We start from the raw sequence: 14966 nt of genomic DNA, 5'->3' as shown, positions 1-14966 counted from the left end.
AAAATGTTTATTGTTTGTTATATTCCATAAGACACTTGTTATACCTTCAACCCGGTTGTGGAATCTAAAAAACTCCACAAGCTGCGTATGGAATGATTTTCCACTTAATATACCATATATCATGTTTTGACACTTTTTCTCTAATATGGTACTTAGATTTTTTTGGTTCAATGTGATACATATATTTGAAAAAAGTTATGCATTTTAGTAGCCAAAGATAATAATGTTAATTTGTTAATGTTTAATTCGGGTTTTAGGGTTAATTTGATATAAGTTAATTGTTAATATTAATTTATTTAATTTGTTAAATATAGATTAATGATTGATATTCTTTTTTCGAGTTTTGGTATTGATTCGATGAAAGTAAATTCCTATTATTATTAGTTAATTATGAACTTTTATCTAAGTAATTCTGAAACTCAAATTTAAAAACTAAAAATTTGATATTATTACTTTCAGATATTAAAAAATATATTTTTTATTAATTACATGTAAGATATTGAAAATAATTGTAAAAATCGAGTACCCATATATATATATAACACTCATAAACTATATACCCTATTCTTTTCCAAAATGTTGCTAAATTTATCATTGGGTCATCAGCTTCTTACTCTTTGCCTTTCGGAGGACATCTTTGGGTTTCAATTGATGGCTACGTTACGAGACTCCGCTACTTAATATTGGGCCTTGATTGGATTTATGCGCTCTTTGGGTCTGAATATGAACCATGCGAACGTCAAGCTTTCACATGCTCGATAGGCCACCAACAATTGAATGTAAATAGAAGACATTACCATCTTTATGTTACACTTTTTTTTTTCCCAGCAAAACATCATTTGAAGAAAATCTCAACCTATCAACTCAAAACGTAAATGCAACGGCAATGTCCGTATAAGAAACTCCCATCCATTTCATACAAACTACCCAAATTTTGCACAAAAATATGAATAAAAACTTACCAAGTCCTTGCATTTTGTTATACTTTGCATATTTCACCAACTGTCCTCAAATTAATCACTCCATTAAGGAAGATGTGCTTGCACAAAAATTGTAAAATTAAACTCAAGTTATGACCGTTTTAGTGAATATTGCTCGAGCAGAATTTTTGAATGGGATTATTACTAAATTTATGAGCTTCAGACCTTTTATTCGAGTTTAAATCAGATTGGGTTCGAATTTTATTATTTTATTATTTATTTATTTCGAATTTTAGATAACTTTTTAGTATTTTAAGTTATCTAGGAGCTTTATGTCAACAAAAATGTTTAGTTTAAAACTACTTGTTGTTTAGATTAATTAGACTTTCAGTATACTTGGGAGTTTTATTTAGATGTATTTAACTAGCCTATATAAAAGTCTATACACAATTCAATCAATTTGTTTATTATTTATTTTGAGTTAATAAAATTATTTTTGAGTTTTCTTTTTAAGAATTTCTCTTTGAGTTTTCTTTTATAAGAGTTTTAACAATCTTTTCAAATTGTGAGATTATTTTTAAGTTTTTTCTTACCAAGTTTTCTTTATTGAAAGGAAAATTAGAGCCGTTCGAAAAGGGTTATAGATTCATCTGGTTTTCAAGTCTTTTTAAGACTTCTACACATCACTCTCCATCTTTTTTTTTATCTATCTTCTCTATTTTCTTCTTTATTCTATCTTGTTTTTGTTTAATTGTTCAGATCTTTAATTTATTTAACTGTTTTTTTCATTTTAATTATTTATTTTAATTGTTATTTTTTAATTTATAAATCTGACTTGAATTTGTTTACATTTTAGGTTGTGTCAAATTCTAATTTTTTTTTCATTCATCTAAAACCTTAGGCCAAATCTATAACTTAAACGAACTTACAATCTTGTTCCATACATATTTGTATAGAAAAATCTACCACAAAGTCCCCTACCTAAATTCTTCCTAAATGTCACTAGATTCTCCCTTCGAACTTCACCTAATAATTTTCAACTCCTTTTTGTAAACCATTTGTAGCCTTCTTTACCACATTTTGCTTCAACAAATCTTTTTTAGTTTTTGATTTATTTCTTTTTATATGAGTATAATATCATAATTCTTAATCTTTATTTTTTGATATAATGCTTAGAATTACTTATAATTCCTCCTTAATCTTTAAATAAAAAAATGATGCACTTCAGCACATTCAAACCCACGTTGTCTTACATTAACAACACATGCTTAGAATTAACAATTCTATTTCTTACCCCTTGTAAGCTTTCATTTCACTCAAATACTTCAAACTTGAATTCGCTACTTTATATTTGCAAAATCACCAAACGTTTTCTTTTATTCTCTAAACCCTCTTAGCTTATAGTAAATTGTAACCAAAATATTATTTTGAAAGCTAGATTCAACCACAATGTTGAGCAGGAATGAATGTTTTATGCTATGCTCCCCATGATAAAGCTGATGCATTTTGTTACATGGAAAGAGAAACGCTCATGAGTTAAAAGTTAAAATGGATTTGGGTTAGATCATTATGTATAATCTATATCTGCTTAGGTTGAATTCTAAAATATAACCTCAAAACTGGTCCAATTTTACTTATTGTAAAATTAAATCAATCTTATTTAAGGCTCACCTGTATTTTTTTATTATAAAAATTATACTGTCTTTAATTTAATGTTCAATAATTTTATATCTTTTTCTTTTATTAATTGGTAAAATATAAGCAACGTTTTATTTTTTACATTGTAGTATTATATCTTATTATGGATTTAATTTTTACATAATATAAAATACTATCTTACAATATAAAAAACAAGGCAAACTCATACATTGAATGTTTGATCTCTAAGTGTTAAATATAACTCCTATTTCAGTTAAATTTGAGAAATAATCTTTTAGTTAAACTCTATTTATTTGTTTCAATCAAACACTGATTAGTTTAGATTATTTTATTATCATTTGACATATGAAGTTAGCCTATAAATAGACTCTTTTACAACCTTAGAAAATACACCCATTAGATATTAGAACTCATAACGCATTTAGAGAATTTTGTATTTACGTTTTGAGGGTTCTTTATTTTCGGGGTTTAGTTTTTATCTCCATCTTTTTTTGAACTCTTCGTTTCTTTTGCCATTATAGTAAAATTATCTTTGCCCGTGGTTTTTTATCCTCTTTGGAGGAGTTTTTCCATGTTAAATTTGTGTGTTCAATTTCTCAATTTCTTCTGCCTCGCTTAATCGGGTCAATCTCTAACATTAAGTCTAGCCTATGTTTGAAATGAGCTTAAATTTTTTTACCAAACTCATATATTGATTCTTAATAATTTAATCCAAACATTCTTAAATATTAAATTAAAATTTTAATTTGAAAAAACAAAATCAAGTAAAACTGCTTTGTGTGTTAAATGAAACATAATAAAATGCTGAAGTTTTAATTTCTGATTTTGTAGCTTGGGGTCATGATGTGGATTAAAAATCTTTGGATAGAGATAGAAAAGTCATTGGATGATAACAAAACAAGGTTATTGTATGAACACTCTACATTTTCCCACTACTTTTTTGAACAACCAGGAATTTAGAATTAATTGCCTTTGAATACCCTGGATTTTAAGCAACGAAATTCCGAAATGCAATAAACATATGAAGTTCATTTTGTAATTAAATTTTTATTTTCTAATGATGACATGGAAATAAAGAATGTGGTGCAAACTGCAAAAGAAAAAGAAGATGGGAAAGTTGGACGAAATATAACATTTTGGGTTGGCTTGACTTCTCTCCAATTATGCCCAATCAAATAATAATATATATTAAAAAAAGGAGTTATTAATTTCTCCAACCTGTACTCGCCTTTGATTCTAGAAATTTCCTAGATAAAAGTCAAAATAGGAAATATTTAGATTTATTTATTTTGTTGGGAAACAAAACTAATTGATTTTTCATAATTGTTGACCCAAATAAGATATTCTTCTCATAAAACTTGGAATATGTTTGATTTAACCATATGGTTTGGTCACCCAAACCATCATCACAGCCTGTCACAAGGAATCCTTTTTAGGTTTTAACTTAAAAAAACCATTGAAACTGTCTCCTTCTTCTTTTCTTTTTTACTTCTTTCCACAAATTTGAAATTAAAAAAAAAAAAACCCTAAAGTAAAGAAAAAGAGAACAAGTCCAATTTGATTCCAACATATAGAGACTACCCAGTGCCTGACGCAAAGCCAAAATTGAAAAAAGAAAAAAAAAGCAAAGAAAATTTATCAAAACAAAATTAAAAGCAGAAAGGTCTTCAACAACGTCCCACGGAAAACGCAGACAAGTTTGAGCTTACTATAAGCCCAATTTCTCTCTCTCTCTTCCTTCTTCTTCTTGGTCGGTTTAGTCAGGCAAAAACCTCAATCCATACCCGTCAAGGATTTCTTTGTTATTCAATTTCTTTTGGGGGTGAAGTGGGTTTTATTGGTTTGATCACTTGGGGTAAGGTAATGTTATTCAAGCTTACTATTTTATTGCAACGACTATCAAATTTGTTGATTTCCTTTCTGGGTTTTTTTATTACTGTCCTGGGTTTTTCTATGATTTGTGGCTTTTAAGGATATATGGATAATTTGGGGATTCAATTCTTGGTATCCTTTTTATCTACTTTTAAGAAAAAAACAGTTCTATACGGACTGTTATTATTCTTAGAGAGAGTTAGCTATAGTTTCTTTTAATTGCAAAATTGGGTTTATTGATGACCATCGTCTAGAGCTGATTTTGATGAGCGTTTACCTAGAAATGCGTCTGATCTGCTGTTCATTTTGTTAAACTCGTAATTTTAATTTTCATATTCATGATATTGAATGGTTTTGTGATTGACTTTTTTGTAGGCTGTGCTTATACAATAAACTGGGATTTGTTACTTCACGAGAGAGGCAGATAAGATGGCTCATACCGCGGCAGCATGTGCTGAGAGGGCAACCAATGATATGTTGATTGGTCCGGATTGGGCTCTAAACATTGAGCTATGTGACATTATAAACATGGACCCAGGGTATCATTCCTTTTATTTCTATGTTTGGCGGCGTTTTTTTTTATCTTCTTTCATAATTTCTGTTATATGATGCATTCTGGTACCTATAATTGTTATTTTCGAATTTTTGTTTGGTTTACTTGGAAGCAGAAGTACTTCTACCTATGCGAACTGTGGTATGAATTCTGCAATGCGGATACTTTAATGATTTTTGAACTTGCAATCCTTGTTTGCCAAGATTATTGTAATCACTATTTAAATTATTTTAGGCCAAATTTTTTATGCCATCCATCTTTGCCTAGTATAATATATCATCAGAAGAGATTGCGATGAACTTTTGCGGGACACTTCAATGTAGTTCAGATGTTCTCCAACAAGGAAAGAGGCAGAGCTTGGAGGGAGATTGCTTGGTTATCTTGATTTGCTCTGCCATTGATGTAGATAAGAGCTAAGCTTTCCAACTTTGATCAAGAGGAGCTTGGCCTGATAATGCTAATGGCAAGTTGTCTTGACTTGATTTTTCCGAGAGAGTGTTGAAGGGAGGGAAGGTGGAAGGGAAAGAATTTTGGATCTTTCAAGTATGGCATCCTGTGGGTCTTGTAAGAGTAGAGAGAAATTTTATGCAAGATTTATATGCCATGAGTAAGGGGTGAAAGAGAGATTTTTGTGACTTTGACAAAGGAAGAAGAGGAATTTTAATGCACATGCATGCTTGTACTCTACCCTTGGATTCCTTTTAGCTTGACTGTGTAAGTTAAAATTTTGGAATGTCTGTGAGCGAGATATGAAGACATATCCTGGTTAGAATGTACACTTGACTCCATATTATATTGTAGAATACCATATGCTACAGACTTGCTACTCTTGAGTTCTGTTGGAAGTATATTGTTTGGTATACATGTCTATGTGTCTCTATTAACTTATTGTTCTTCCCTCGGATACGCTCCCCTTCTCTATTATATGTACATATATACACACATGTACATATGTATATCAGTATATGTACAACATATAGCGATCGCTTTATCTGGCTTCAATGTCTTTCATATGTGTTTTGTATAACTGGGTAGTTCCCTGGGGTTGTATTTATCTCTTTTACTAGGAAAAGCATTGAAGGATTTGAAGTCTGAATAAGAGTTGAAAATGTTTGAATAAGAAGAAGGATCTATTTGATTGTTTGAAGTATGATTCTTGTGTTCCAAGGTTTCAATAGCCCCGGAGCACCATCTGTTATGAAAGTTGCATGGTTGTCCTGTGCTTATGTGTAGTTCATTGCTGCCTTGTTATAACTCCCTAGCCTCTTATTTACTTTGCCTGATGCATGGTGGAATCCTATCTTATTTGATTGACATTCTTTATTTTTCTATTGCAGGCAGGCTAAGGATGCGTTGAAAATCATCAAGAAGCGGCTGGGCAGTAAAAATCCAAAAATACAGCTATTAGCTCTTTTTGTGAGTTACATGTTTCCCCATGTTCATATGTCATACATATAGATATCTCTTTTAATTATTTTACTTGAAATCTACTCTATTGGTGTAATAACATTTATAAGTTAGTTTTTGATAACTTACTTTAATCATGTGTTCCCAAGTGACTATTAACTTGGTACTATCCCCCCTTCTCTTAGTAATGCATGATGATAAAGAGGTAACAGACACAATATATCTGATATCTTTGTTCAGGTATTGGATTCTCTCAGCAAAAATTGTGGCGAGCATGTTTTTCAGCAGATTGTTGAGCGCGATATCTTGCGTGAAATGGTTAAAATAGTAAAGAAGAAGGTGAGTTATCTTCACCTGACTTTTGATACCTGATTTTTCTTGTTAGTTTTCCCCCTTTCTGGAATTTAATACTTGTATTCTTCCTTCTGGATTTCTGTGCAGCCTGACTTGAATGTTAGGGAAAAGATACTTATTTTGATAGACACATGGCAAGAAGCCCTTGGAGGATCTAGTGGAAGGTATCCTCAATATTTTGCCGCATATAATGAACTACAGGTAAATGTTTTCTCATGCCTCTATGTGCCTCTCCCTTCTTTTGTTGCCCCTTCATAAGCTTCTAATTTTCCAAGCATAAATATTATGAAGTATGTTCTTGTTATTCCTGAATGCATTAGGTTCAAGGGTCGCTGCACTTCGATCCATGTAATACATCACTTTAATTTCTTCTATATTATGTTTTGAGAGAAACGATTGCTTTTATTGTTTAGTTTTGTTAGTATGTGATGGAAGACTGGAGGATCGTACTTTTCTCCTTTACCTTTCATTTTCCCTAGATTATCTTTTCTCTAGAGTTGAACCAAATAAGTTTGTTTGCCTAGGGTTCTAGTGACTGCAGGGGCTGCTATGCTTAACACTCACACTCACATCTATCCATAATTTCTTAAACTTTTCTTTTTTCTTTTTGGTATTTATCAGGCTGCTGGAGTTGAATTTCCTCCTAGAGAAGAGAATACTGTACCATTATTTACTCCACCTCAGACCCATCCAGTAAGTCACCACCCTGCTTCTACATACGAGGATGCTGCTATTGAGGCCTCTCTACAGTCTGATGCTTCTGGCCTCAGGTATTATATGTGCTAAAACTGTTATGTTCTGGTTGTGGATTAGATAGCTGTCTTTGACTTAAAACATGTTTGACAGGACGAGGATTTTGGAACTATTGCTTCACTGAATAGTCCCTTAGATTGAAAGAAGAAGACTTGTTTTGGGTGTCTGCAAAATTGTCATGTTTACTTTTATGTTAGATATATATTGTAAATTATGCTAAATAATAATCATTATAATTTGCATTATTATCTCACAATTTCTATTGCATTTTCCTTGGAATATTTCAGTATATGTATTTTTTATATAAAATCTACAAATATGTATAAATGAAATGTTTGAATTTATTTTCTTTAATAACCCTAAAACTGAAGCGGGGCATTTTCTGAAAACCTTTCTTTAAACACATTTTCTTCTTTAATTGTTAAGTAAATTGTTCAAGATAATTGGAAGTTAGAAATTTTACTAGATTTTAACTCACTGCGATGATAAAAAAGATCACTTCAGGTTTTACTTCTGATAGATTGTTGTGACCAGCTTATCTTTGTTTCAAAGGTAATATTTCCAATTTTAGGACATAAAGTGTAAGGTGTATTTTCTCTTTCTACTTGGTTAAACCATAATAATCCACTGCAAAGTTACTATGCTGCATCTCTCTTCCACCTTTGCTTCTGACGTGTAAACTTCCTGCATAAACTTGCATTGTTTCTGTTACCATAGCCTCTAGATATTGAAGTTGAAACTCGTGTTTTTCCAGCTTGCCGGAGATTCAAAATGCTTCTGGACTAGCAGAAATATTAATGGAAATGCTTAGTGCATTGGATCCCAAGACTCCTGAGGTAAAATTGTTGCCCTTCAAATGGATCATTATGCTTGTCATGTGGTCTATGTGTTCTAATTTTCTGCTTGTTTGATTGCTGATAAACATAGTGCTTTCACCTTTTTTTTTAGTACAGGGGAAGGTTATTTTTCTAAAAGTTAAGGTGTGCTTGGTTGGGTGGAAAAGTGGAGGGATGGGAGGAGGGAGTGGAAAAGTGCAAAGAAAATGTATTTGGAGTGTGCTTGGTAGTGAAGAACTAATCCTAATGCATAAAAACTAATCCTTCCAATTTTGAATGATGAGAGGAGAGAAAATGAGAGAGAGGTGTATGTTAGTTCAAAATTATGCATTTTTCAAATGTTTTAGTTTCTTTCCTTCCATTTTTCAACTCTACCTAGCACCGGATAGAAAGAAAAAGTAAGATCCCCCCCCCCCCCAATTTTTCCCTCTTTCCTATCAAGCTCACATATGGAAAGAAAAATTATATTTTCCAGTTTTCTATTTTTCTATCCCTTCAATCTTCCATCTTTATAATTTTCATTCCACTCTACCAAGCAATGCTTTAATCTGTTTATATGCGATTAGCTTCATTAATCTTCTTTTGCTGTTGCACTTTGTGCAATGTGCTTTCTTAAATCTGTGGCAACAGTACCTGTTTGGTTCTTCGTATTATTTTTCTGCCTTCCATTATGATGAATAATTCCTTAATTTCAATTGAATCCAAGTTATCTAACACCCTTGTTAGGTGGTGTTATCCAAAGTCTATTTAAGCATAGGGTTCCTATGGTCTTGTATTCAAGTTAGACCCTTTCGCCTGCCAATTAGTGTTTTGGATTAACATCGTATTGGAGCCCAGGTGTGTTTTGTTGCCTAACTCCATTTGAGGTTTATGACCTTCATTGAGGTTGTCCACGGGTAAGACCTTGTTGAGCTACATGTGTTGGGGAGTGTAAGTGGTGTTATACCACATCTATTGAGTATTGGTTTTTCATGTGGTCCTATAGATTCAAGTTGGGTCTAATTGGTTTTAAGTTGATGCGTAACACCTCTGCTGCAGACTCTTAAATGGATTCCCTTTGTTTATTGCAGAAATTATTAGATAATCTGATCAATTTATGTTCTGACCTCTTTTTTTACACTGGATATTTGTGTCTGTCTGTAGGATCATTCTGTTTCTGAACTTCATTACTTATTCTTCTCTGATAATAGTTTGTAACTGAACAATCCTAATGCATGCGAGGTGATTAAATTAATAACTATTTTTAGCCTGATGCAAGTCAACTGATTACTCCTTCACTGTTTTTGATGTTATACAGGCTGTGAAGCAAGAAGTCATTGTTGACCTTGTTGATCAATGCCGTTCTTACCAAAAGCGTGTGATGCTTCTTGTTAATAGTACCACGTGAGAATCTGCTTGTATCTTCATTTGATTTCCTCCTGTTAGAATGATGCTGATGATTGATTTTTCTTTTTCAGAGATGAGGAACTTTTATGTCAGGGGTTAGCACTAAATGACAGCTTGCAACGTGTTCTTTGCCGGCATGATGACATTCTGAAAGGAAATACTGTTCCGACTGAAGCAGTAGCAGAGACTCCTGTTGTGCCATATGTTAATATTAACCATGAGGATGATGAGTCGGAAGATGAATTTGCTCAGCTATCTCATAGGTGACTCCATTGTGTTATTCTTCCTCACTCCCTTCTATGTTTGCTTTAAAACATTTTTCTGCTAGTTTTGCTGTAAATATTTCTAGTCCACCAGATTAGCCTTGCACTTTGAAACCATGAAAGGCCCAAATAAGTTTTACCAGTTGTAATTCATCTACTTAGCACATGGAAATGAACCATGGGCGATTAACCAACTTGTGTCCATGTGTTGCATTCCCTGATCTTCATTGGGATTTTTGTTTCCATTGTAGGAACCCATTATTTATATAATTGAACTTAAGCTTGAAGTTATAGCTGGATTTTATGGATGAAAGTGTAGCAGTTGTCTTGTCTACTTATTCTCTATATGCATCCCGTCTTGTTAAACATGCATAAAGACTACTTATTTCTTGCCTAGCTATTTTCGCTTTTGATCTAAATTTAATGAACCCCTGTATTCGCTTATTACAGATCCTCAAGGGATAATTCTCAAGGACAGGGCAGGAGAGCGCCTAAAAGTGAGCCTGGGCGAGTTGATCCATTTCTTCCTCCTCCACCCTCGTCAAAAAGTCCGGTTGCTACAAATGCCGGCATGGTTGATTACCTTAGTGGTGATACCTACAAATCTGAGAATTCCCCTGAAACAAGAGAACCTGCAGCTCATTCTGTTCGCACTCGCACATCATCACCTCCTTACCCTTCAGGTGACTCTGGTTCCTCACCTATGCTCAGTGGGCAGCCTATATACGACAAACCGGCTTCCTTGAGCAAATCTGCTGATTCTGAGTTGCTGCCGCCAGCACCCTGGGACAATGCTGCAGGAAACCTTCCACCACCGCCTTCGAAGTTTAATCAGAGACAGCAGTTCTTTGAACAACATGATTATCCTGGCGGTTCTTCTAACTCCAGTAACGGATCAGGTTCCTCTTATGATGGCTTGGTTGGACAAACTCAAAATCTTTCCCTTAACTCAAGGACCCCAACCAAACAAGAAAAACCAGAAGATGCTCTCTTCAAAGACCTGGTTGATTTTGCCAAAGCCAAGTCATCTTCATCATCCAAACCCAATAACAGGTCATTTTGATCATCTCCAGTAGTCAGTTTGGTTCCAGATGGTACAGCTTGTGAGCAGTTATAGATTATCAGTTTTTGTAGTAGGTTGTGAGGTCTCATGTTATTAAATAAACACGGGTTTATACATTGCTTAAGCTTTTTCTATGCTGTTATTGGTTTAGTTTGTGAGAAGCTGCTTATTGGATATATTCAATGTATTTTGCATATATTAATACTGGGTGTATCATTTCTTCAGTTTGATCTTGCATATATTTTGATGCAAGCAAGCACTTGATTTTCATACTTTCAAATTGATGCGCATCTTGTCATTTTATTACTGCTAAATTATTTTAGATTCCACAGCAGATGTGTCCATGGTCCGGTCCAGACGAAGTTATCTGATAATAGCTTTACTGTTGATTTACAGAGGAGCAAAGAAAATAGCCAATTAGTTAGTGAGTGAAGGGAATGGGCTCAGTTGAATAAGAAAATATGCATTTACATTTCTTAATCAATCAATCACAAACAGAACCGGAAGAAAAATCCTTTAATGAAATGGACCCCTTGTTTCGAGTCACGGATTAAAGAAGGAAGGTCAACAGTGCTTGAAAGATGGATTTTGAACTTCTTCCGCACTTTGCTGTTAGAGAGAGGAACTTTCTGCAGTTAACTTGGTTGAACATAAACAAGGGTACTTTCCAATAATGTTGTTTCAAATAATGCTACGATATCTGAGATTAAAAAAAAGAAGACCTTGGTTCAATAATCGAGCTTAATCATCCAGCGTTCGTTAGCTCCAGGTGATTTGCGAAAAGGACTGAATCTCCATGCAGCACAGCTTTAAGTACCTGGCTTATGTTGCAACACAACATTGCCATGAGAATGTCGCTAGCACTGTCAAAACACAGCATGCCGAAAGAAAAAGAAAATCTGTCTATGAAATGGCTAAATGAAGGAGCAAGTTCATATTGAGATCACAAATATGACAATTTAAGACTCCCAAGTCGAAAACGTCAAAGCCGATTTCTAAATTTCCTAATCATCGTTTAGTCCTATTCTTTTCCTGATTCAATGGAGGAAAACTTAGCAAAGGCAGCTCCTCGGAGAAAATGTGGTTATCTAAACTCCGCAGCAAGAGATTCGGACCGCCTACATTACAGTGCACGTTCAGAAACGTGGTCTCTTTCACTTTCTTCCACTCAGCAGCCACATCATCCTTGTTATACCAACCTTTCAACTGAGCACTGAATGCAAATAGCTCACTCCATGAAAGATGTAACAGTTTATACCACCATCATGCTTTTAGATAAATAAAAAGAGTGTGCGAAGTTCAAATCCTAAGATAGAAACTAATGGAATTCGTACCTGATGAAGGTTGATGACATTAGAGATTGTGAATGTTAAGTTGGCTGTGAAATCTGCAGAATAATTTGGTAGTCCCTTTCCCATGAACACAACTTTCAGTTTGGAAGCTTGGAAACTTGTCGGAGGACCCAAGAGCCTTACAACCTAGAAATTGAAAACTGCTATTCGTTTGAGCAATGTGGCAGAGTAAGCGTAATTTGCAATACAGCTCTTTGAAGCTATTCAATGCTTAAGAATGAATATTTCATCTTTCTCATAAATTCACAAATATGGCTATAGTATACCCAGAAGAGCTGAAAGGGTATCGTTAACAGATAACCAATATACTAATTTTTTGGGCTGCTGTAGTCTCTGTATCTCTTAAATTTGGCAAAGACTAGACGAATTTTGATTTCAGTTTTCATAAATTATTAACATTTACATATTGAATATAAAAATAGTTATATTTATCAAATATGAAAATAAAATTGATACATTTTTTTAATTGAATACAATAGAACTAAAATAAATTTTTTATATAATTAATCAAAATTAAAGTTTTATGTTTATATTTATTTTAAATTAATTTTCATGTTTGCATTATAAAAAATTCAAAATTCATTTGTTAATTTAATATTTATTTCTTTAATTTATCATAGTTTTACTACTATTATTAATGTTATTTCTTAATCTAAATCATGAATACCGTTAAAATTTTTTATTAACCAGCCGGTTTAGTGTTTTACCATAATATCAAAACTCAAAATTCCTTTGTATCATTAAAAGGTGAAATTATAAACATCAAAATAGTTATTTTTTTATATAATTTATTATTTTAATAATAAAAAACTCTACCTCTTTATTTGAATTTTTTTATTTAATTTCAAGCTAACAACTAACAAATTTTTTTTTGACAATTTCAAATCAATGTTGCAGGTTTCGCATTGGTCTCAATCAGTCAATTGCATCGGTTGGTGTGCACTATTTTAGTAATAAAGTAAAACATTCACTTCTCCTTTTTGTATCGATATAAATTCTGGCCAGTACCATTTACACCGATTTATTCCGATAAATTTAGGTTACACCGGCTAAAATATTACGCATTAGTCGATACATGAATAATGTTAATTAATAAATAAAATTATTATTTTTTACAAACTTTAAAATCCTTTTATTACCCAATTTAAAGTTTAAACTTCTAAAGTTTTACCAAATAAATGAGCTAACTTTAAAATTTAAAATAGAAAATTAATATAAAAAATAAAAAATTTATATAACAAAAAAAGAAGAAAAAGAAGAAGACTATTTTTAAAAGCTTCACCAATACAACTTTTATGTTTATGTTTTTATTAAACTTTCATTTTATATATTTAGTATGCGATGATTTTATTGTAAATATTTTTAAAGTAACGTTATGGATATATGTTTATGTTTTTTTTTCCCTTTGTTTACTATTTTTTTTTGGAGAAAACTTATATTCGAATAAACTTAATCAGTTAAATCAACAATTAACAGAGAGGAACATTAAGACCCAAGTCAACAGAGTCACCCAAACACCCATAAGACGATACAGAAAAATTATCATCATTCAAAACATCAAAAAACGAAGACGATAAAGTAGACTATTCAATATGATTTGCATGTAATAAGGGTATCCGAAAAAGCAAATGAGTTGTCTTATTGGTCAATCGACGCACCCAACTAAAGGATAAGTGCAGAAACAAAATACTCAACATTAAGGAATTTAAAATTAAACAGTTAAACTCCGAATCATCATCGATTTAATACATCATACACTATTGACACACAATCCGACTCAATAATGATGTGATCATAATGATTGGAAACATTTGCAAACATTTGCCACAACAACACAAGCCTCCTGAGCCTCACTGATCGACTAAGTCAGCAATCCCGACAAGAAATCCGACAAAGTAACCCCATCCGTAGGTATTGTTGCTGTAGTCCAAACAGCTTGCACCTTACGGCAGCTCAACAAGGCATGTTCAATGTCCTCATTCCCATCCTCCTCCCAACATACTTGTATAACGGGAATACCCATTTCAGAAGCCAAATTTTAATCGGAAGAAAGAAGTGCAAACAACGCCAAATAAGCTCCTTCCCATGAGGAGGGATATGCAAATGCCAAACTTCTTGTTACGGTCTGTCCTGAATTAAAGCATTTACATTCGGTCTATAACTTGACTTTACACTATACTTACAATCAAGAGCAAAATGCCATATAATTTTCCTTATTTACTTGAAATTTGTTACATGATAAAATTTTATATAATTAATTAATAGTTTTATATTTAAAAATATTTAATCTAAATCATTTGATATATTTAAATTTTAAATTTTAAATTTTAAAAAAATATTGATAAATAAAAAAAATAATAGATTGATATGGATAGGTAACTATCTATTTCGGATAGGATCAAATTATAACAAATAAAAATGAAATACAAAAATAAATTATTTCACATGGCAAAATAGTTATATTTTAATTAGGAAGAAATATCTCTAATGAAATGTAGATTAGATCGAAAAAGAATAATATAAAATCATGATTAATATTTCAACCTTT

At 32.4% G+C, this 14966-nt stretch overlaps 2 protein-coding genes across 3 annotated transcripts; one reads left to right on the top strand and one right to left on the bottom strand.

Moving 5' to 3' along the window:
• The first annotated feature begins 3895 nt into the window (after window positions 1-3895).
• LOC107914138 (TOM1-like protein 4) lies at window positions 3896-11290 on the top strand. 2 transcript variants are annotated; one of them, XM_016842927.2, is made up of 10 exons: window positions 3896-4439; window positions 4827-4990; window positions 6342-6420; window positions 6652-6750; window positions 6853-6966; window positions 7387-7535; window positions 8273-8354; window positions 9652-9737; window positions 9812-10003; window positions 10454-11290. In XM_016842927.2, the coding sequence occupies exons 2-10, from the start codon at window positions 4881-4883 to the stop codon at window positions 11064-11066; spliced, it is 1524 nt and encodes a 507-aa protein (XP_016698416.2). In that variant the 5' UTR covers window positions 3896-4439; window positions 4827-4880; the 3' UTR covers window positions 11067-11290. The 2 variants fall into 2 exon arrangements, with proteins under 2 accessions (XP_016698416.2, XP_016698417.2); XM_016842928.2 differs by having other exon boundaries at window positions 3950-4434.
• A 784-nt stretch (window positions 11291-12074) lies between these two features.
• LOC107915295 (magnesium dechelatase SGRL, chloroplastic-like) lies at window positions 12075-14441 on the bottom strand. Its single transcript, XM_016844465.1, has 3 exons — window positions 14319-14441; window positions 12401-12544; window positions 12075-12272 (listed from the first exon to the last, which is right to left on the bottom strand). Exons 1-3 carry the CDS (start codon window positions 14439-14441, stop codon window positions 12075-12077), a joined length of 465 nt encoding a protein of 154 aa, XP_016699954.1.
• Window positions 14442-14966: the final 525 nt, after the last annotated feature.

This window comes from Gossypium hirsutum, chromosome D05, assembly GCF_007990345.1.
Source record: "Gossypium hirsutum isolate 1008001.06 chromosome D05, Gossypium_hirsutum_v2.1, whole genome shotgun sequence".
Classification (NCBI taxonomy): Eukaryota; Viridiplantae; Streptophyta; class Magnoliopsida; order Malvales; family Malvaceae; genus Gossypium; species Gossypium hirsutum.
Note: the sequence above shows the minus strand (reverse complement) of the source record. Positions and strands in the feature narration are given on the sequence as shown.